Source organism: Salvelinus alpinus, chromosome 32 (assembly GCF_045679555.1).
Source record: "Salvelinus alpinus chromosome 32, SLU_Salpinus.1, whole genome shotgun sequence".
Taxonomy (NCBI): Eukaryota; Metazoa; Chordata; class Actinopteri; order Salmoniformes; family Salmonidae; genus Salvelinus; species Salvelinus alpinus.
Window position 1 is genome coordinate 12,843,947 of NC_092117.1, and position 23,615 is coordinate 12,867,561.

The window sequence follows — 23,615 nt, forward strand, 5'->3', positions numbered from 1 at the left end:
TGGTGACAAAAGACTGTGTCATTGCCCAAGCTTTCATGCTGTTCAACTGATGAAACAGGCAGTGTTATCAAATGATCAAGCCATAAATCATTTTACTTTGTCAGCCTTATACTGAGTCAGGTGTAGGTTTGATGTGCCCTGTGGTTAAGATGTTTGAGCAGCACCACTGCCCCATGAAATCTATCCATCTATAATTCACACAGCATTAGCCTGCCTGGAACTTGTCCACCTCCTTACCTCAACTGACTCTCTGTCTCTCTGTCTCTCCCTCAGGAGTCATCATCCAATGAGGCCTGTCACGCTGTCCTGGATGACATCCTCAGGAGCACTGCCCCAGACAGGTGTTTTGAGGTTGGACTCATCACCCTGAACGCGAAGGTGTCTTTTCTACTCTTAGACCTATATTATAGAAATTGAGTAGTCATTTGTATATACAGTGCATTCGGGAAGTATTCAGACCCCTTGATTTTTTTCACATTTTGTTACATTACAGCCTTATTCTACAATGTATTCAATAGTTTTTTTCCCCCTCATCAATCTACACACACAATACCCCATAATGACAAAGCAAAAAGGTTTTATACATTTTTGCAAATGCATAAAAATTAAAAAATTAAATAAAATATCACATTTACATAAGTATTCAGACCCTTTACTCAGTACTTTGTTGAAGCAACTTTGGCAGCCATTACAGCCTCGAGTCTTCTTGGGTATAATGCTACAAGCTTGGCACACCTGTATTTGGGGAGTTTCTCCCATTCTTCTTTGCAGATCCTCTCAAGCTCTGTCAGGTTGGATAGGGAGCGTTGCTGCACAGCTATTTTCAGGTCTCTCCAAAGATGTTCGATCGGGTTCAAGTCCGGACTCTGGCTGGGCCACTCAACGACATTCAGAGACTTGTCCCGAAGCCACTCCTGCGTTGTCTTGGCTGTGTGCTTAGGGTCGTTGTCCTGTTGGAAGGTGAACCTTCACCCCGGTCTGAGGTCCTGAGCGCTCTGGAGCAGGTTTTGATCAAGGATCTCTCTGTACTTTGCTCCATTCATCCTTCCCTCGATCCTGACTAGTCTCCCAGTCCTTGCCACTGAAAAACATCCCCACAGCATGATGCTGCCACCACCATGCTTCACCGTGGGGATGGTGTCAGGTTTCCTCCAGACGTGATGCTTAGCATTCAGGCCAAAGAGTTCGATCTTGGTTTCATCAGACCAGAGAATCTTGTTTCTCATGGTCTGAGAGTCCTTTAGGTGCCTTTTGGCAAACTCCAAGCGGGCTGCCATGTGTCTTTTACTGAGGAGTGGCTTCCGTCTGGCCACTCTACCATAAAGGCCTGATTGGTGGAGTGCTGCAGAGATGGTTGTCCTTCTGGAAGGTTCTCCCATCTCCACAGAGGAACTCTGGAGCTCTGTCAGAGTGACCATCGGGTTCTTGGTCACCTCCCTGACCAAGGCCCTTCTCACCCGATTGCCCAGTTTTGGCTGGGCGGACAGCTCTAGGAAGAGGCTTGGTGCTTCCAAACTTCTTCCATTTAAGAATTATAGAGGCTACTTGCGCTATAAAAGCAACGAAGTCCACCTTCTTTACTATTAGTATGTTGAGATCCTTCTTCTGCATTGCATTCACTGCAGACTATGGGACATCCACTTCCATCTCCTCTCTACTCAGTCCTTCAGCTATTTTCACTGCCTCCACATAGGAGACCGTCTGGATTGCCCTGATCCTAGCTACTGTGACCTCCATCATCCGCATATCTCACGTACTCAAGTTTTACATAAGTTGGGAGAACGACTTCCTTCTCTCTATCATTCGATTCAATCGACGTGCGTCTACCACTCCTTGAATGTTATCCCTAAACCACACAGCCTCTATGTCCAACAAAACACCAGAGATGACACCTTTAACCGGTGCCCTACTCTAAAAGTCATAGCTTTCCACATCATGCGTCGACATCTTATTGAGCCACAGAGCTTTCTCCTTTTGTGCTGTCGACACCATACCACCATACAGCATCATACTGCTCCTGGTTATTCAAACTGATTCCACTTCACCCAATTCGTCCTTCACCATCTTTGAGACTGCAAACGGGTCTCCCAAAAATATCCTTGCTCGCGAATCGCACTCTAACCATAAACTGCAGTTCATTTCCAACTTAAGCCCTATTCACTCCACTCTTCTTCACCATCGTCCACTCATTCTCACCAACTGTACTTGTGCCAAGAGAATCACACAATGCTTCCGGTCCACCATTGCTCCTCCAGTCATCCCCTGGGACTCCCTCGCTCTTTGCTGTGAAAGATGCAGGAGTTTGTGTTCTCGAAGTAGCACCCATATTGTTCTCATTTCAGCACAGCTGTTGCTTCACCAACTTTTTCTCGATTTCCTCCATTTCATCCGCACTACTCGCCGCCATTTCCCTTCTTGGTCATGTCCTGACATGCACTTGACATGCACATGTCCTGACATGCACTTTCATGATGACGGAAGTGAGTGCTACGGGGCGGTAGTCGTTTAGCTCAGTTACCTTAGCTTTCTTGGGAACAGGAACAATGGTGGCCCTCTTGAGGCTGGTGTGTTTAAGGACATATTCAATCAATCCTTATCCCAGTCTGCTGTTCCCACATGCTTCAAGAGGGCCACCATTGTTCCTGTTCCCAAGAAAGCTAAGGTAACTGAGCTAAACGACTACCGCCCCGTAGCACTCACTTCCGTCATCATGAAGTGCTTTGAGAGACTAGTCAAGGACCATATCACCTCCACCCTACCTGACACCCTAGACCCACTCCAATTTGCTTACCGACCCAATAGGTCCACAGACGATGCAACCACACTGCACACTGCCCTAACCCATCTGGACAAGAGGAATACCTATGTGAGAATGCTGTTCATCGACTACAGCTCAGCATTTAACACCATAGTACCCTCCAAACTCGTCATCAAGCTCGAGACCCTGGGTCGGGCCGCCCCCAGGTTGCGAGGGTAGGTAACAACATCTCCACCCCGCTGATCCTCAACACTGGGGCCCCACAAGGGTGCGTTCTGAGCCCTCTCCTGTACTCCCTGCCATCCAGGACACCTACACCACCCAATGTCACAGGAAGGCCAAAAAGATCATCAAGGACAACAACCACCCGAGCCACTGCCTGTTCACCCCGTTATCATCCAGAAGGCGAGGTCAGTACAGGTGCATCAAAGCAGGGACCGAGAGACTGAAAAACAGCTTCTATCTCAAGGCCATCAGAATGTTAAACAGCCACCACTAACATTTAGTGGCCGCTGCCAACATACTGACTCAACTCCAGCCACTTTAATAATGGGAATTGATGGAAATTATGTAAAAATGTATCACTAGCCACTTTAAACAATGCCACTTAATATAATGTTTACATACCCTACATTACTCATCTCATATGTATATGTATATACTGTACTCTATATCATCTACTGCATCTTGCCATCTTTATGTAATACATGTATCACTAGCCACTTTAAACTATGCCACTTTATGTTTACATACCCTACATTACTCATCTCATATGTATAGACTGTACTCTATACCATCTACTGCATCTTGCCTATGCCGTTCTGTACCATCATTCATATATCTTTATGTACATATTCTTTATCCCTTTACACTTGTGTGTATAAGGTAGTAGTTGTGGAATTGTTAGGTTAGATTACTTGTTGGTTATTACTGCATTGTCGGAACTAGAAGCACAAGCATTTCGCTACACTTGCATTAACATCTGCTAACCATGTGTATGTGACAAATAAAATTTGATTTGATTTGATTGTCAACTGTGGGACATTATATAGACAGGTGTATGCCTTTCCAAATCATGTCCAATCAATTTTAACACAGGTGGACTCCTATCAAGTTGTAGAAACATCTCAAGGATGATCAATGGAAACAGGATGCACCTCAGCTCAATTTCATTGCAAATGGTCTCATTGCAAATGGTCTGAATACTTATGTAAAGAAGTATTTCTGTTTTTAATTTTGCAATACATTTGCTAAACATTTTAAAAACCTGTTTTCGCTTTGTCATTATGGGGTATTGTGTGTAGAGTGATGAGGAACATTTTTTATTTAATACATTTTATATTAAGGCTGTAACGTAACAAAATGTGGAAAAGTCAAGGGGTCTGAATACTTTCCGAATGCACTGTAGATACATTAAATTGCAAATAAACCAGCTTGGGTCTTTCTGTATCCATGACTCCCTAACGCTAGATTGAAACCTGTCCTCTGTCCTTTCAATGGAGTTTCCCTACACATTCTTGAACCAGGGGAATTATTCTTTGGAAACAAGTAATCAGCTTCCACATTCCAAAGCAACAGAGGGCACAGAACAATGTGACACACATGCACAGTGAAAGAAAGAGTGTCATTATTATCAGTGATTTCTTGAATTGTATCGATATAATCAGTAATAGATAATACAACTATTGTATGTTTACTATATATAAGGGTCTAATAGTGCTGTCTGAAAATATATTTTGAAGTAGGCCTACACACAGGTATGACGTTAGAATGGTATGTAGCAGACACTTTTTTTCTCCCCAATCTATGGTATGGACGTTTCTAGCTTTAGCCTGTGAAATGTTGAACTCTTTTCACATGCACGGTTCATGTTATGGACTAACTGTGACTGGCATAATCATAATTACTTACTTGCGTCCTCGCTCATCTCAAAAACCATTGGATGAGAAAGCCAGATGTCACGCCCTTCTGACCTTCTCCTCCAATAGCTTTAGTGAAGGAGGCGAGGAGCTAACCTTTGTTGATATCTGATGTGGCTGATCAATTTCATGAGGGAACTGGACTGTGCCTTCAGTTAATTTTGCCATCCATTACATTGTATCCCTCCCAGTGGTGGTTGTTGTCGTCTTTATTAATTTACTCATTCAAAACACTATCATGGTCTTACATTTTGAGAAAGCAATGACAAAGAGGAACAATTTGTCCGTTGTTTTTTTTTAGAGCTCATCTCAGAATTATTTTAATAAAACAATGACAGGCTTGATTTAGATTTGATTAAGTCTGATTAAGCCATATGGAGAGCAATTTATTTATCCAGTCCAGACTGGATTTCATGCCAACATTTTGCCACGTTTCACTAATGACGTAACCTCTTTTTAGCTTTGACAACAAGCAGAAGGGGCAAACGAGCGGTTGAAACATCGACCAGCCTAGTTGCCTACATTGTCAGTAGGGCACTGTAGTCATATTCTTCACGGCAGAACGTAGTCAATAGTTGACGACCCTTTAGGGACAAACTACGATTTCCGAAAATCGCTCAACTCTCTGTAAGGCTTCTCTGCTTGTGGAGTTGCTATTTCCTGGTTGGTAACGTTACTAGCAGCCATTTTGGGTTTCAGACAACTAGCCTATTTTTGGAGGAGTACCTTGTCACCTAGTTAAATTATCTAGCTACTTTTTTATCGAAGGAATTAGCTAGCTAAGTATTTATTTCGATTTTTCAGAGCGGAAGGGGGTGTCGTTTTATAAGAAGAGGGGATTTACTGTGACGAGTCCAGGATGAATCCCGAATAGTAAGTAGCTAGCCAGCTATCGTTAGCTGATCAACTGTCTAAGAAGTGCAAGCTAGTTAACTACTATTGTCACTGTGTTGTTTATTTAGCGCATAATAACGTTTCGCACAGGTGAATTATGTTTGCAGACAGTTGTTGTGAGTTTGCTAGCTAGTTGCTAAGTAGCATCTACCTTAGCTAGCTAGTTAACGTTACCTAGCAAGCTAGACTAGGTAACGTTACCTAACGTTCATCAGTTAGTTAACGATAAGTGCTGTTGTCAAAAGGAACATTACTTTGGTTGGTAACTAACGTTACTACTTCCTTTTTTACTTAACATATTGAAACTAGTAGTCTGACAATACAACGCACGTCTGCTAAAGTTACATGTTATGGTTATCGTTAGCCATGCAAGTCATTATGCGAGTGTGTAACGTTACGGCAGCCTTTGTGCGCTTGTGGTCAATAATTCATGTAACTAGCTTGCCTTTTCCATGACATTCAGTGAATTTGGCCCTCAAGCGGAAAACAAGCAAGAGGACAGTCAGTGCCACCCCCCCTCTACATCCTGAGAGTCATGTGTAGGTCACGAGCATGCCTGCCATATGCCATGCCTCTTTCAACACACTCATTGGGTTGTTTGGCAAGTAATGGTTTGTCTACTACTACCATCTCTCCATGCAGGTTGGCAAGTACCTGATTACTGTAGTTTAGGCCTATACGTTTCCCTTTTGTGATACAGCTTTTGTATTTCAGCTCAGTTTAAATGATTGATTTCTCATATTCAATAGTCCCACTGGCATGACTGAACATCTGATTTGAAATGGTGTTTACAATATTAAGTTCTGATGACACAATCTAGTGCATATGACTTTGCATTGAAGGGTAGCCCTTTCCTTCCTTTTTTTTGACAGGCACACTATACTATTGCCTCCATTTATAGCCATTTCAGTTATTTATTTGAAACCTCAAGGGGTATGTTATTAATTGTAACTCAGTTGTTCTTTAACTCTTAAACTGTGTGTAGCATAATTTTTGGGGGGTCACATACACATGTTTAGCAGATGTTATTGCGGGTGTAGCAATGCTTGTGTTCCTAGCTCCAATAGTGCAGTAGTATCGTAACAATTCACAACAATACACACATGTAAAAGAATGGAATTAATAAATATATAAATATTAGGACAAGCAATGTCTTGAGTGGCATTGAATAAAAAACAGAATATAGTATATACATATGAAATGAGTTAAACAGTATGTAAACATTATTAAAGTGACCAGTGATTCCATGTCTATGTACATAGGGCAGCAGCCTCTAAGGTGCAGGGTTGAGTAACCGGGTGGTAGCCGGCTAGTGATGGCTATATAACAGTCTGATGGCCTTGAGATAGAAGCTGTTTTTTAATCTCTTGGTCCCAGCTTTGATGCACCTGTACTGACCTCGCCTTCTGGATGATAGCGGGGTGAACAGGCCGTGGCTTGGGGGGTTGATGTCCTTGATGATCTTTTTGGCCTTCCTGTGACATCGGGTGCTGTAGGTGTCCTGGAGGGCAGGCAGTGTGCCCAAGGTGATGCATTGGGCAGACCGCACCACCCTCTGGAGAGCCCTGCAGTTTGCGGGCAGTGCCAGGCGGTGATACAGCCTGACAGGATGCTCTCAGTTGTCCATCTGTAAAAATCTGGGGCCATGACAAATATCTTCAGCATCTTGAGGTTGAAGAGGCACTATTGCGCCTCAGTGTGGTGAAGAAGGCTGTTGTGGAACTTGAAGCTTTTCACCTTCTCCGCTGCAGTCCCGTCAATGTGAATAGGGGCGTGCTCTCTCCATTGTCTCCTGAAGTCCACGATCAGTTTATTTATTTTGTTGACGTTGAGGGAGAGGTTATTTTCCTGGCACCACTCCACCAGGGCCCTCACCTCCTCCGTGTAGGCTGTTTCGTTATTGTTGGTAATCAGACCTAGTACTGTTGTGTCGTCTGCAAACTTGATTGAGTTGGAGGCGTGCATGTCCACGTAGTCATGGGTGAACAGGGAGTACAGGAGGGGGCTGATCACACACCCTTGTTGGGCCCCTGTGTTGAGGATCAGTGTAGTGGAGGTGTTGTTTCCTACCTTCACCACCTGGGGGCGTCCCATCAGGAAGTCCAGGACCCAGTTGCACAGGGCGGGGTTCAGACCCACGGCTCGAGCTTAATGATGAGCTTGAGGGTACTGTGGTGTTGGAGGTTGAGCTGTAGTCAATGAACAGCATTCTTACATGGGTATTCTTCTTGTCCATATGGGATAGGGCAGTGTAATGGCGATTGCATAATCTGTGGATCTATTGGGCCAGTATACAAATGGAAGTGGGTCTAGGGTGTCAGGTAAGGGTAGGATTTAATAGTCACAGTGGAAACAACATCCCCTATACACTTCCTGATGAACTCAGTCACTGTTTCCGTGTATACGTCAGTGTTATTCTCAGAGACAACCCGGAACATATCCCAGTCCGCGTGATCAAAACAATCTTGAAGCATGGATTCTGATTGGTCAGACTAGTGTTGAATAGACCTTAGCACGGGTACTTCCTGTTTGAGTTTCTGCCTATAGGAAGGGAGAAGCAGAATGGAGTTGGATGGAGTGATTTGATTTGCCGGCAGGGCGGGGGAGGGCCTTGTAGCCATCCCGGAAGGGAGAGTAATAATGCTCATGTTTTTGTAGCGCGAGTACTACAGGCAATTTGTTGGTAGAACTTCGTTAGCGTTTTCCTCAAATTTGCTTTGTTAAAATCCCCAGCCACAATAATTGCGGCCTCAGGATATGTGGTTTCCATTTTGCACAAAGTCCAGTGTAGTTCCTTGAGGGTCATTGTGGTATTGGCTTGAGGGGGAATATACACGGCTGTGACTATAACCGAAGAGAATTCTCTTGGGAGGTAATACGGTCAACATTTGAGATATTCTAGGTCGGGTGAACAAAAGGACTTGAGTTCCTGAACATTATCACAATCACATCCTGAGTAGTTAATCATGAAACATACACCACCGCCTTTCTTCTTTCTGGAGAGTTTTTTATTCCTGTTTGTGCGATGTACTGAGAACCCAGCTGGCTCTAGGGACAGGGACATTATATCCGGAGAGAGCCATGATTCCGTGAAACATAGTTTGTTACAGTCCTTGTCTCTCTGGAAGGAGATCCTCGCCCTGAGCTCGTCTACTTTATTGTCCAGGGACTGAACATTAGCGAGTAAAATACTTGGAAGCTACTAATGTAAGAAATGACGTACAAAGAAACAAAATACTGCAAAGTTGCTTAGGACCTAGATGCCGAGCTGCCGTGTCTGTCGTCGCCACCTTCACCTTGTTGGCTTACTTTTTTTATTTTTTATAATTTTTTAGATTTTTTTTTATTTTTTTATGTGTTATTTCTTACATCGGTACCCCAGGTAATCTTAGGTTTCATTACATACAGTCGGGAGGAACTACTGAATATACGATTAACGTCAACTCATCATCGTTCCTACCAGGAATATGACTTTCCCGAAACGGATCCAGTGTTTTGCCTTCCACCCAATACAATGGATCTGATCCCAGCCGGCGACCCTGTGCGACGCCGTAAAAGGGGCAAACGAGGCGGTCTCCTGGTCAGGCTTCGGAGACGGGCACATCGCGCTCCACTCCCTAGCATACTACTCGCCAATGTCCAGTCTCTTGACAATAAGGTTGATGAAATCCGAGCACGGGTAGCATTCCAGAGAGACATCAGGGATTGCAACGTGCTCTGCTTCACGGAAACATGGCTAACTCAAGAGACGCTAACGGAGTCGGTGCAGCCAGCTGGTTTCTTCATGCATCGCGCCAACAGAAACAAACATCTTTCTGGTAAGAAGAGGGGCGGGGGGGTATGCCTTATGATTAACGAGACGTGGTGTGATCATCATAACAACACACAGGAACTCAAGTCATTCTGTTCACCTGATCTAGAACTCCTCACAATCAAATGTCGACCGCATTATCTACCAAGGGAATTCTCTTCGATCATAATCACAGCCGTATATATTCCCCCCCAAGCAGACACATCGATGGCCCTGAACGAACTTTATCTGACTCTTTGTAAACTGGAAACCACACACCCTGAGGCTGCATTCATCGTAGCTGGGGATTTTAACAAGGCTAATCTAAAAACAAAACTCCCTAAATTCTATCAGCATATCGATTGTGCTACCAGGGCTGGAAAAACCCTAGATCATTGTTATACTAATTTCCGCGACGCATATAAGGCCCTCCCCCGCCCCCCTTTCGGAAAAGCTGACCACGACTCCATTTTGTTGATTCCAGCCTACAAACAGAAACTAAAACAACAAGCTCCCGCGCTCAGGTCTGTTCAACGCTGGTCCGACCAATCTGATTCCACGCTTCAAGACTGCTTCGATCACGCGGATTGGAATATGTTCCGCATTGCGTCCAACAACAATATTGACGAATATGCTGATTCGGTGAGCGAGTTCATTAGGAAGTGCATTGACGATGTCGTACCCACAGCAACGATTAAAACATTCCCAAACCAGAAACCGTGGATTGACGGCAGCATTCGCGTGAAACTGAAAGCGCGAACCACTGCTTTTAACCAGGGCAAGGTGACCGGAAGCATGACCGAATACAAACAGTGTAGCTATTCTCTCCGCAAGGCAATCAAACAGGCTAAGTCCCAGTACAGAGACAAAATCGAGTCGCAATTCAACAGCTCAGACACAAGAGGTATGTGGCAGGGTCTACAGTCAATCACGGATTACAAAAAGAAAACCAGCCCCGTCGCGGACCAGGATGTCTTGCTCCCAGACAGGCTAAACAACTTTTTTGCCCGCTTTGAGGACAATACAGTGCCACTGACACGGCCCCCTACCAAAACCTGCGGGCTCTCCTTCACTGCAGCCGAGGTGAGTAAAACATTTAAACGTGTTAACCCTCGCAAGGCTGCAGGCCCAGACGGCATTCCCAGCCGCGTCCTCAGAGCATGCGCAGACCAGCTGGCTGGTGTGTTTACGGACATATTCAATCAATCCTTATCCCAGTCTGCTGTTCCCACATGCTTCAAGAGGGCCACCATTGTTCCTGTTCCCAAGAAAGCTAAGGTAACTGAGCTAAACGACTACCGCCCCGTAGCACTCACTTCCGTCATCATGAAGTGCTTTGAGAGACTAGTCAAGGACCATATCACCTCCACCCTACCGGACACCCTAGACCCACTCCAATTTGCTTACCGACCCAATAGGTCCACAGACGACGCAATCGCAACCACACTGCACACTGCCCTAACCCATCTGGACAAGAGGAATACCCATGTGAGAATGCTGTTCATCGATTACAGCTCAGCATTTAACACCATAGTACCCTCCAAACTCGTCATCAAGCTCGAGACCCTGGGTCTCGACCCCGCCCTGTGCAACTGGGTCCTGGACTTCCTGACGGGCCGCCCCCAGGTGGCGAGGGTAGGTAATAACATCTCCACCCCGCTGATCCTCAACACTGGGGCCCCACAAGGGTGCGTTCTGAGCCCTCTCCTGTACTCCCTGTTCACCCACGACTGCGTGGCCATGCACGCCTCCAACTCAATCATCAAGTTTGCGGATGACACTACAGTGGTAGGCTTGATTACCAACAACGACGAGACGGCCTACAGGGAGGAGGTGAGGGCCCTCGGAGTGTGGTGTCAGGAAAATAACCTCACACTCAACGTCAACAAAACAAAGGAGATGATTGTGGACTTCAGGAAACAGCAGAGGGAGCACCCCCCTATCCACATCGACGGGTCAGTAGTGGAGAAGGTGGAAAGTTTTAAGTTCCTCGGTGTACACATCACGGACAAACTGAATTGGTCCACCCACACAGACAGCGTCGTGAAGAAGGCGCAGCAGCACCTCTTCAACCTCAGGAGGCTGAAGAAATTCGGCTTGTCACCAAAAGCACTCACAAACTTCTACAGATGCACAATCGAGAGCATCCTGTCGGGCTGTATCACCGCCTGGTACGGCAACTGCTCCGCCCACAACCGTAAGGCTCTCCAGAGGGTAGTGAGGTCTGCAGAACGCATCACCGGGGGCAAACTACCTGCCCTCCAGGACACCTACACCACCCGATGTCACAGGAAGGCCATAAAGATCATCAAGGACAACAACCACCCAAGCCACTGCCTGTTCACCCCGCTATCATCCAGAAGGCGAGGTCAGTACAGGTGCATCAAAGCAGGGACCGAGAGACTGAAAAACAGCTTCTATCTCAAGGCCATCAGACTGTTAAACAGCCACCACTAACATTTAGCGGCCGCTGCCAACATACTGACTCAACTCCAGCCACTTTAAAAATGGGAATTGATGGAAATTATGTAAAAATGTACCACTAGCCACTTTAAACAATGCCACTTAATATAATGTTTACATACCCTACATTACCCATCTCATATGTATATACTGTACTCTATATCATCTACTGCATCTTGCCATCTTTATGTAATACATGTACCACTAGCCACTTTAAACTATGCCACTTTATGTTTACATACCCTACAGTACTCATCTCATATGTATATACCGTACTCTATACCATCTACTGCATCTTGCCATGCCGTTCTGTACCACCACTCATTCATATATCTTTATGTACATATTCTTTATCCCTTTACACTTGTGTGTATAAGGTAGTAGTTGTGGAATTGTTAGGTTAGATTACTTGTTGGTTATTACTGCATTGTCGGAACTAGAAGCACAAGCATTTCGCTACACTCGCATTAACATCTGCTAACCATGTGTATGTGACTAATAAAATTTGATTTGATTTGATTTACTATTTTAGGAGTTCTACTCGTGAACTTACACCTGGACAATGGACATCCCATAGGCCTATCTTATGTATTGTCTTGGCTAATCCATCAACAATTACCCCAGCCTACATCATTGTGTAAATCATTACAGTTTAGCCTAATTGTCCTTTTACTGTCAAGCACTTTTGCTTTGGTATGACAATAACTAACTACCAGAGAGAGATCATTGCCTAGCAGAGGTAATTTCCACTCTCGCACTATTGGCCCCAGCCCTTACACCTCCTTTGGCATCTTTTGTTGCAGTGTGAAGTCCTTCCACACTGCTTCCATGGACTCAAATGCACCTGGTCAACAAGACAAAACTGTCTTTTGGGCTTCTCGAGTTCCCAGTTACTAGCCTAAATATTTCTTTGGGTTCCCAGTTTCTAGCCTGCAGAAAACAGGGTACATTTGTGTTTTTGCAGATCACTTGCTTTCATTAGGCCTATCCTTTCCCTAACAGAAGCTCTAGCCTATCTCATCTGCTGGAGCTGAGCTTCTGATCCACAGACTGTTAGGGCCTGGCTGACACACTGTGACTCTCATTGACCTCTGTAGTAGTGAGGAAGGGAACCTCTGGTCTGATCTAAACCCTGCTTTTCCTCGACACATCTTATTAGACTGACCTCCCCGAGGAGAGACTGAGATAGGAATGCTAAAATTGCAGTGTTTGATTCTGTGGCGTTTGTAGAATTTTGTGATTGAATGCCACGTAGTGTGTTTGCATGTGTTATAGGTGTTCAAAGGAGTTTTAAAGTCAAATGTCATGTGAAAGTCAAATAATGGTGGGTGGTGTCATGTGTTTGCAGCATACAAAGTATCATTCAATCCGATTTAAAACATTAACACTGACTGTGATAGAGGAGAGGGATGGACAGGTTTTTGCTGTAGGCTTTTCCCTCTCTGTCTTGCATGACCAGTCAGCGGTACTACTAGCCTTTCATAGAAGCTGTCATTATCCTCAACCATCTGCTTAACAAAGAGGGTATGACTGGAATTCATTCCAATGGGAGAGGAAAGGGACAGGGAGGCAGGAAACGGCTGCATCAGAGCTTCTTAGCCTTGGGGCTGGGTCAGATCACACCAGACTAGAGCGTTGCCTAAGTTCTTCCGAACCTTCCTTCCTTCCTTTGACTGTACTACTGGAGAGACTGGAGGGGGATCTGAAGTCCAGCTGCATTCCCCTTTGCTGTGGAATGCTTAATCGGCTTACAGGAGTTTCCGTACCTTTTTCTGTGTAGCCTGGTTGTATGGCACAGCCCATGTTAAATAAAAAACAGCGTACAGAGTGGAGGGGGTTGAAAGGGCGAGAGCTCTCTGTGTGTGAATGCCTTGGTTAGAGGTGAACAATAGCTGTAGCCTATAGTTAGCGAGAGATTTTTTTTCATTTATTGGTCTGACCTATTTTGATAGGGAAGCATTAGTGTAGCCTAATTCACACGGTTGGGAGTTGGACAGGATGTATGGACTGTTGATGCTAATATAAATGAGCATAGCAGGAATTGGTGTATTTGAGCAAGTAGAAATGGAGCAAGGAATGGTGTTTTAGAAGTTAGGCTGATTTATTTTTTCATTTTTTTGTTGCACGATTAGTGTTTGGTAAGCTGCGGTTGCTATGCTGTTAGGCTTGTACCAATAACTAAAAAAGCATATTTGACATGAGGTCCAATTAGTCATGTCTGTGTGTCTGTGTTTTGTATCTCATAACTGACCAAGGTTAGCAGCACTCTGAAATCTGATCTGTTGAACTACAGGGAGCTTTGGCAAACTCTGAACAATGGCTCTGTTGTAACTGCTCGTTAACCTTTCTAGGACACATGTTCCGCTAGCGGAACCCCCCCCCCCCCCACAACATTCCGCTGAAAAGGCAGCGCGGGAAATTCAAAAATATTTTTTTGAAATATATTTAACTTTCACACGTTAACAAGTCCAATAGGGCTAATGAAAGATAAACATCTTGTTAATCTACCCATCGTGTCCGATTTTAAAAATGCTTTACAGCGAAAACACAACATATGATTATGTTAGATCACCACCAAGTTCAAAAAACACAGACATTTTCCTAGCCAAAGATAGGAGTCACAGAAATAGAGATAAAATTAATCACTAACCTTTGATCTTCATCAGATGACACTCATAGGACATCATGTTACACAATACATTTATTTTTTGTTCGATAATGTGCATATTTATATCCAAAAATCTTAGTTTACATTGGTGCCATGTTCAGAAATGACTCGAAATTGCAGAGGGCCACGTCAAATAACAGAAATACTCATCATACACTTTGATGAAAGATACATGATTTACATATAATTAAAGATACACTTGTTCTTAATGCAACCGCTGTGTCAGATTTCAAAAAAACTTTACGGAGAAAGCACACCATGCAATAATCTGAGACGGCGCTCAAATATAAATAACATTTCTCCGCCATGTTGGAGTCAACAGAAATACGAAATGACATCATAAATATTCCCTTTGAATATCTTCATCAGAATGCATTCCCAGGAATCCTAGTTTGACAATAAATTGTTGTTTTGTTCGATAATGTCAATTTATTTATGTCCAAATAGCTGCTTTTGCTCGCGCGTTTAGTACACATATCCAAACGCTCGTGCAAGTGACGCATAACGTCGGACAAAAACTTCAAAAAGTTATTACAAGTTGAATAAACTGGTCAAACTTAGTAGAGAATCAATCTTCAGGATGTTGTTATCATATATATCCAATAACTTTACAACCCGAGAATTCCTCCGTGTCTGTAAAAGTTATGGAACGCAAGGCGATATCATGAGGAATGCGCGTGACCAGGAACTGGCAATCTGCCAGACCACTGACTGAAACACCTCCCATCCGGTCCCACATCACAGTATACACTTCATTCAACGTTCTACTGACTATTGACATCTAGTGGAAGGCGTAGGAAGTGCAAACAAATCCATATCTTCCTGGGATTTGAATAGGCGATGAGTAGAAAAAACAGCAGCCTCAGAATTTCCACTTCCTGTTTGGAAGTTTGCCTGCCATATGAGTTCTGTTATACTCACAGACATAATTCAAACAGTTTTAGAAACTTCAGAGTGTTTTCTATCCAATAGTAATAATAATGCATATATTAGCATCTGGGACAGAGTAGGAGGCAGTTCACTATGGGCACGCAATTCATCCAAAGTGAAAATGCTGCCCCCTATCCCTAAAAAGTTAAACATGAATTGTCTGCGTTCAATTAAAGTAGGCTTCTTGGTTAAGTCAGGCACAGGCCTACTAAGTTGGTAGTGTATTCTGTTGAACATGCTATGCTGTTGTCAGTCACAGTGCAGTCTTTACCTCTTTTAAAATTCTCTTGTCTGAGTGTGTATCACATGAGCACTGAAACATTGACCCCCCCCACTGACTATTATTTCCTTATGTGGTTTTGCTGACCTTGCACAGCTCAGTATTGTGAGGTTTAATTTTATTTGCCTGTAGAAAACGTTATTTTCTGTACCGACAACTATGGAAGTTTGTGTTGCTGTGTGGACTTGAATTGGGGGGGGATGGAAGGAAACTATGAAGGACCAATACTGGAGTTTTGGTTCAGGTACAGCCAACTAGGGCAAAAATATTGTAAAAATTATCAAATATATTGTAAAAAATGACATCCTGGTATGTAACTATTGATCCCCCCACCCCAATCACTACTGGTGATCCAGTGCATCCAGTAAGTATAAAAGACCCCTCGTCTTTTTCCACATTGTTACATTACAGCCTTATTTTAAAATGGATTCAATAAAAATATTCATCAATCTACACACAATACCCCATAATGACAAAGTGAAAAGCTTTTTTTGTGTGCAAATGTATTAAAAAAGAACACCTTATTTACATAAACATTTTTGCTATGAGACTTGAAATTGTGCTCAGGTGCATCCTGTTTCCATTGATCATCCTTGAGATGATTGGAGTCCACCTGTAGCACATTTAATTGATTGGACATTGATTTGGAAAGGCGCACACACCTGTCTATATAAGGTCCCACAGTTGACAGTGTATGTCAGAGCAAAAACCAAGCCATGTGGTCGAAGGAATTGTCCGTAGAGCTCCGAGACAGGATTGTGTTGAGGCACAGATCTGGGGAAGTCTGCAGCATTGAAGGTTCCCAAGAAAATACTGGCCTCCGTCATTTTTAAATGAAAGAAGTTTGGAACCACCGAGACTCTTCCTAGAGCTGGTCGCCCGGCCAAACTGGACAATCTGGGGAGAAGGGGCTTGGTCAGGGAGGTGACCAAGAACCCAAAGTCACTCTGACAGAGCTCCAGAGTTCCTCTGTGGAGATGGTTGTCCTTCTGGAAGGTTCTCCCATTTCTGCAGCACTCCACCAATCAGGCCTTTACGGTAGAGTGGTCAGACGAAAGCCACTCTTCAGTAAAAGGCACATGACAGCCCGCTTGGAGTTTGCCAAAAGGCACCTAAAGGACTCTCAGACCATGAAACCAAGATTGAACTCTTTGGCATGAATGCCAAGCGTCACGTCTGGAGGAAACCTGGCACCATCCCTACGGTGAAGCATGGTGGTGGCAGCATCATGCTGTGGAGATGTTTTTCAGCTGCAGGGACTGGGAGACTAGTCAGGATCAAGGGAAAGATGAACGGACCAAAGTACAGAGCGATCCTTGATGAAAACCTGCTTCAGAGTGCTCAGACTGGGGCAAAGGTTCACCTTCCAACAGGACAATGACTCTAAGCACACAGCCAAGACAATGCAGGAGTGGCTTCGGGACAAGTCTCTGAATGTCGTTGAGTGGCTCAGCCAGAGCCCGGACTTGAACCTAATCGAACATCTCTGGAGAGACCTGAAAATAGCTGTGCAGCGATGCTCCCCATCCAACCTGACAGAGCTTGAGAGGATCTGCCAGGAAGAATTGGAGAAACTCCCCAAATACAGGTGTGCCAAGCTTGTAGAGTTATACCCAAGAAGACTTGCGGCTGTAATCGCTGCCAAAGGTGCTTCAACAAAGTATTGAGAATTAGGGTCTGAATACTTATGTAAATGTGATATTTTTTTTTTTATAAATTTGCTAAAATTACAATAACTGTTTTTGCTTTGTCATTATGGGGTATTGTGTGTAGATTGAGGGGGGAAAACGAATCCATTTTAGAATAACGTAACGTAACGGTACATAATGTAACGTAACAGTGGAAAAAGGTCAGGGGGTTTGAATATTTTCTGAATGCACTGTATATGCAATTGATAGACACTAACAATCAAAGGACAAACAGTTCAAACAATCAAGTTATGAAACAATGAATGCACACTAATTGGAGAGAGAGCGCATTCTGGCGAGAGATGTGCCTTGTGCAGCTTAGCCACACTTCCCTTCTTCTTGACTCAACATTTAAATTATTCCCAGGACGTATTATCTTCAAACATACTGTAGTCCTAAGGAATATTCCCTGAAATGGTGTCAGATCCAAAGCATTAGCCATTTATGGAAAACCAATGCAATTTCGAAATGAATTAAATTTCACATTTGATAAATTGTATCAAATTGCTTGATGTGCCAAGGCAAATACTCTCACGGCAAGCGTGTCTTGCATTGCCAATGCCTGTTTAAGAGTGATGGCCTGAGCCATCCCCGCTGCCTCTTCAATGGATTAGTCCACTGAGACGGGCGGGACTCAGACTGGCGTGCCATGAAATAAAAATATATATTTGCGACCAGTCGAGTAAATGGGGGTCAGCCCTAAAGCTAATGCTGTCTTCTGAGTTTAGAGTCCCAAGCTTGACAAGGCTGTACTTTCGTTGAAACTGTGGAAAATCTGGAAACCTGTGTTAAAAAAAAAAAAAAAAAAACTTTACTCCTCTCTCCACAGTGACTATTTATTCAAGCTGCTCCTGATCGGTGACTCTGGCGTCGGAAAGTCATGTCTTCTACTCCGATTTGCAGTAAGTGTCCTATTGATTCATCCATGTCCTATAAGTGTCTCATAGCCATTCATAAATTGCTCGCACTAATCACTCATTAGCTGTTCATAGGCTGAACCAGTCATATTAATAATGATGTCATATTAGTGCACTGCCTGAAGTAAATAGTATTCAACTTCTATATTAATACTCATGTATGTTAATTTTACTTATCTTGTTTACTCTCCTTTTGCGGTGAATGGTCATACTTTTGATTCCTTTTTTCTCTTGACTGAAAATGTATGAAAGGGTTAAGGATTTGTACTTTTTCAGATTCCTCTCCTCTCTCTCCACAGGATGACACATACACAGAAAGCTACATAAGCACAATCGGAGTAGACTTCAAAATACGAACTATAGAATTAGACGGAAAGACCATTAAACTTCAAATCGTAAGTGTTTCCCCGCCACATCTTTGTTTTTCTAATATGGAAAGGGATACTCCAAGCTATACTAACAAGGACCTAACAAGTATGCCTTTCTGCATCTGGCCACATTTGTACCATGGAATTTCTGAAAAAATGCCTTTGTAGGCATTCCTAAACAGAACCTAACTCTAGATTGTTCATCAAATATCGCAAGGCAGAGGCCTCCTACATTATTAAGACACATGGTTGACGATAAAATTGTGATTTTTATCGATTTAGAGATGTCCTTCTCTCATCTGTTTGAGGTGCTTGCGTGTGTTCTTATTTGTCACATTTGGTGAATGTGCGAGGAAGCAGCACTGTGAGTGCTGAAAGAATAGTTTTTAGAAGCAATGGGCACAGGCATAAAAGTTGTTCTAATTTACTCAAGTCTACTAAAGTGAGACTTTTTTAATGTTTCTTGGCTATTTACATTTATTTTGTTCACAAGCTAGGTTGCTTTTCAATGTTTGAGTTTGCTCCCACGGCTAGCAGAAAGAGACCTTGTTGGCCTCAACTAGTGACATTCTAACAGGCAAACATGACTTAAGTGGCCCTGTTACCAAGTAACCTTAAAGTGGCAGCTAAATATTTTTGTCTGATATTTTGGTTAGAATACTCACAGGTCATTAAATTAAATTGAACCGTAGTCCACATGACTTTTTACTAATAATACATTTATTGTTTTAGAAACATAACTAAGCATGACCATCTGTTTTTTGTGTGTGTGTGTTTGTGTAATTATGGCATCAACAAAAAATGTGGTCTGTAAAAAATAGTCAAATATTGAGTCCTATTTTAATAGTAAACTATAACAACAATGGCCTAATTGTCAAATTCATGACAATAGCTGGATTAGGTTGCAGTGCACATCAAAATATCTTGAATCATGCATTCCTGCTTAGATTAAACAAGATATTTGAATACCATCTCAGTAGTCTATTGCACTACTTTATTAAAGCACTGTTAATGCCATTAAAAATATGGGTAAATTAGCAGGTTTGTGGCGCACGAAGACCTCAAATTGTTATTAAATTGCATTTCAAGTTGCATTAAAAAGGTCTTTAAAATGTCTTAAATTCAACTTGATGAAACCTGCAGATACCTTGTATTTGGCAGTGTGTGTGTGTGTGTGTGGCAGCATCTATTTGGTAGTCCCGTATTTATGACAGTGACTGACTATCTCTGCTGTGTATTGACGCTGGCAGTGGGACACGGCGGGGCAGGAGAGGTTTCGTACGATCACATCCAGCTACTACAGAGGAGCCCACGGCATTATCGTAGTCTACGACGTCACAGACCAGGTCAGTCTGTCTCTTTAGCACAGTCAGTCTTTAACTACTGTGTTTGGGCTTTCTGGCTTCTTTTTCAGAATTTAAATTCAGGAGTGCAGGTGAATTAGTATTTTGAAAGACTTACTTCACAAATATATTGCCTACCCTGATATGTTGGTTTTCATTCTCTTTCTTCTTCTAGGAGTCCTTCAACAATGTCAAGCAGTGGCTACAGGAAATCGACCGCTATGCCAGTGAAAATGTCAACAAGCTATTGGTGGGGAACAAGTGTGACCTGACCACAAAGAAAGTGGTGGATTACACAACAGCAAAGGTAAGGGCTTTTAACCAAGACAATGGGTTATCAGATGGAGCAGAAGTAATGCATGTTTCCAATGAACTTTTAGAAAAAATGGTGTAGAGCTGTGGTTACCAACTTTTGAATTGAGATTTTGTTGAGGCCCCCAAACATTCCAAATGGTTTTGGACACAGTCAGGTCTCTACAACCCAGTAGTAAATTAGTAGCAGTAATGGTCTACAGTCCTGTCATGAATGCAGCAGATCCCCTAACCCTCTCTCGCCATTCCTTTCTCTGCAGGAGTTTGCAGACTCCCTGGGCATCCCCTTCTTGGAAACGAGTGCCAAGAGCGCCACCAATGTGGAGCAGGCCTTCATGACCATGGCTGCTGAGATCAAGAAGAGGATGGGGCCCGGGGCCACGACCGGAGGCAACGAGAAGTCCAATGTCAAGATCCAGAGTACGCCTGTCAAACCTGCCTCGGGGGGCTGCTGCTGAGAGAGAACCCCACCAACACCTCTACCCCCACCTCAAGCACCCCCCTCTGGCCTGTCAGCCCCCTCCACCTGGCCCCATTTTCCACCATGTCCCACCTTCCTAGCCTAACTGTAACCGAGAGAGGGAAAGTCTGATAGAAAGAAGTTGTGTGTGCGAGAGGGAAAACAAAATGAAGTTGCCTGAATTTGTACTGTAGCCGCACTACCAAGAAAATAAATAATTCCCCCCCCTCCCTTATTGCCCTGGTAATTGATTAGTAGTACTGTCTAGGCAATCTGTTAGCAGTCAGATGGACAGGTCCCTCACTGGCCCCCTCCTGGAGAGGCTTTACCCCCCCCACCCTTCCCCGGACCACCTCAGAGACAACTGATTTCGTTTGCCCCCTCACCCTCGCAGTTAACGCCCCCCTCTGTGTGCAGGGTTATGAGAATAATGTGTGTGTATCTCACTGCATTCCTATTTCGGGATTGGTCTGTGGTCAAATTCAATTATGTTTTCTATTCTTCTGTCCCCGTCTTTTTCTTCTTGGCTTTCCTTTCCTGTTGGTTATTTTACTGTTTGTGTCGGCATGTCTCTCTAAGGTGTTTATTCGCGAATATGCGTGTCAGCCAACTGCACAAGTCTCTCACTGTCTCGTGAAAAAGTACAGAAAAATATACAATACCAGTCAAACGTCTGGACACCTACTCATTCAAGGGTTTTCATTTTTACTCTTTTCTACATTGTAGAGGACATCAACTAAGAAATCATGTAGTAACCAAAAAAGTGTTAAACAAATCAAAATATATTTGATTCTTCAAAGTAGCCACCCGTTGCCTTGGTGACAGCTTTGCACAATGTTGGTATTCTCTCAACCAGATTCATGAGGTAGTCACCTGGAATGCATTTCAATTAACAGATGTGCGTTATTAAAAGTTAATTTGTGTTATTTCTTTCCTTAATGCGTTTGATCTAATCAGTTGTTGTGACAAAGTAGGGGTGGTATACAGAAGATAGCCCTATTTGGTAAAATACTAAGTCCATAGGGCAAGAACAGCTCAAATAAGCAAAAAGAAATGACAGTCCATTACTTTAAGACATGAAGATCAGTCAATGTGGAAAATTTCAAGGACTTTGAAAGTTTCTTCAAGTGCAGTCGCAAAAACCATGAAGCGCTACGGTGAAACTGGCTCTCATGAGGACTGGCCCAGAGTTACCTCTGCTGCAGAGGATAAGTTAATTAGCGTTAACTGCACCTCAGACATGCTTCAGAGTTCAAGTAAGGGAAACATCTCAACATCAACTGTTCAGAGGAGACTGCATGAATCAGGCCTTCATGATCGAATTGCTGCAAAGAAACCACTACTTAAGGACACCAATAAGATGAGACTTGCTTGGGCCAAGAAACAGGAGCAATGGACATTAGACCGGTAGAAATCTGTCCTTTGGTCTGATGAGTCCAAATTTGAGATTTTTGGTTCCAACCGCCGTGTCTTTGTGAGATGCAGAGTAGGTGAACGGATGATCTCCGCATGTGTGGTTCCCACCGTGAAGCATGAAGGTGTGATGGTGACACTGTCTGTGATTTATTTAGAATTCAAGGCACATTTAACAGGCATGGCTACGATAGCATTCTGGAGCGATACGCCATCCCATCTGGGTTCTGCTTAGTGGGACTATCATTTGTTTTTCAACAGGACAATGACCCAAAACACACCTCCAGGCAGACCAAGGAGAGTGATGGCGTGCTGCATCAGATGACCCAGCCTCCACAATCACCCGACCTCAACCCAATTGAGATGGTTTGTGATGAGTTGAACTGCAGAGTGAAGGAAAAGCAACAAGTGCTCAGCATATGGGAACTCCTTCAAGACTGTTTGGAAAATCATTCCTCATTAAGCTGGTTGAGAGAATGCCAAAAGTGTGCAAAGATGTCAAGGCAAAGGGTGGCTACTTTGAAGAGTCTAAATCACGGTTACTACATGATTGAATGTGTTAATTCTATAATGTAGACAATACTAAAAATAAAAACCCTTGAATGAGTAGGTGTCCAAACTTTTGACTGGTACTGTATATATGCTTATGTATATATGTATGATCTGCTAGTTCTGTAGACTTCATTACATTATCTGAGTAGTCTTGACTTAATTTCTGAATTAAATTTGTGGCTGTAGGCAATTGTAATATTGTTGCTCAACATGTCAGATTTAAACAATAAATATTGTACTTCCAGACTGTATGATACAGAAAGATCTGTCTGCGATTCTTGGTGGAATATGTAGAAACATTTTGTTTTAATTATTTATCCTACATTTATGGCAAATAAGTTGCACCAGTAATTTAGGATTGGTTTGCAAATGGGCCATTACCTGTGGAATATCTTCATTCAGAATTGCATATATAAAACTGTTCTTTTTTTCATAATAAAGGCAACTAAATACAGTTTTAAAATAAATCTGTTCCCATTTCTCTAGCATCGTTTACTAGTTCAGTGTTGTTGCGGTATGGATGTCTTTGTACAGTGGTAGTGGTCTGTCCAGATATCATTCTGTGGTCTGGTCATTCTACAGGTCAGAGTAGAATGCCTGTGTGTCACATTCTCATGAGTCCCCTCAGTACACCAACTGCTCATTTCAGACTTAAGGAAAAGGTCAGAGATTCACAGTTCCTTGGATCTTACAATATGCCAAGCCACATTTGTTTGTAACTACAGTATTTTCACTGACCTGGCCTCCATTGATCTGCTCCATAAGCAGCTGAAGTGTGACCTGATTTCCAGTAGACCCGACTCAGCAGAATTCCATAGTTGAGGAAATACTGTTCCATGAATCTGTGACCTGTAGACAGC

General features: G+C 43.3%; 1 protein-coding gene across 3 annotated transcripts; it reads left to right on the forward strand.

The window, feature by feature from the left end:
- The first annotated feature begins 5,116 nt into the window (after positions 1-5,116).
- LOC139562419 (ras-related protein ORAB-1-like) lies at positions 5,117-23,209 on the forward strand. Of its 3 annotated transcripts, none has more exons than XM_071380123.1 (7): positions 5,117-5,340; positions 5,482-5,550; positions 18,220-18,292; positions 18,607-18,702; positions 19,926-20,021; positions 20,194-20,325; positions 20,591-23,209. In XM_071380123.1, exons 2-7 carry the CDS (start codon positions 5,537-5,539, stop codon positions 20,786-20,788), a joined length of 609 nt encoding a protein of 202 aa, XP_071236224.1. In that variant the 5' UTR covers positions 5,117-5,340; positions 5,482-5,536; the 3' UTR covers positions 20,789-23,209. The 3 variants fall into 3 exon arrangements, with proteins under 3 accessions (XP_071236224.1, XP_071236223.1, XP_071236222.1); XM_071380121.1 differs by lacking the exon at positions 5,117-5,340 and adding an exon at positions 6,035-6,110 and having other exon boundaries at positions 5,535-5,550; XM_071380122.1 differs by lacking the exon at positions 5,117-5,340 and having other exon boundaries at positions 5,353-5,550.
- The last annotated feature ends 406 nt before the right edge of the window (positions 23,210-23,615 follow it).

Coding starts and splice junctions, on each gene's coding strand:
- LOC139562419 (XM_071380121.1), top strand. Junction 18,293..18,606: donor GTCTTCTACTCCGATTTGCA/GTAAGTGTCCTA, acceptor CTCTCTCCACAG/GATGACACATACACAGAAAG. Junction 20,022..20,193: donor TCTACGACGTCACAGACCAG/GTCAGTCTGTCT, acceptor TTCTTCTTCTAG/GAGTCCTTCAACAATGTCAA.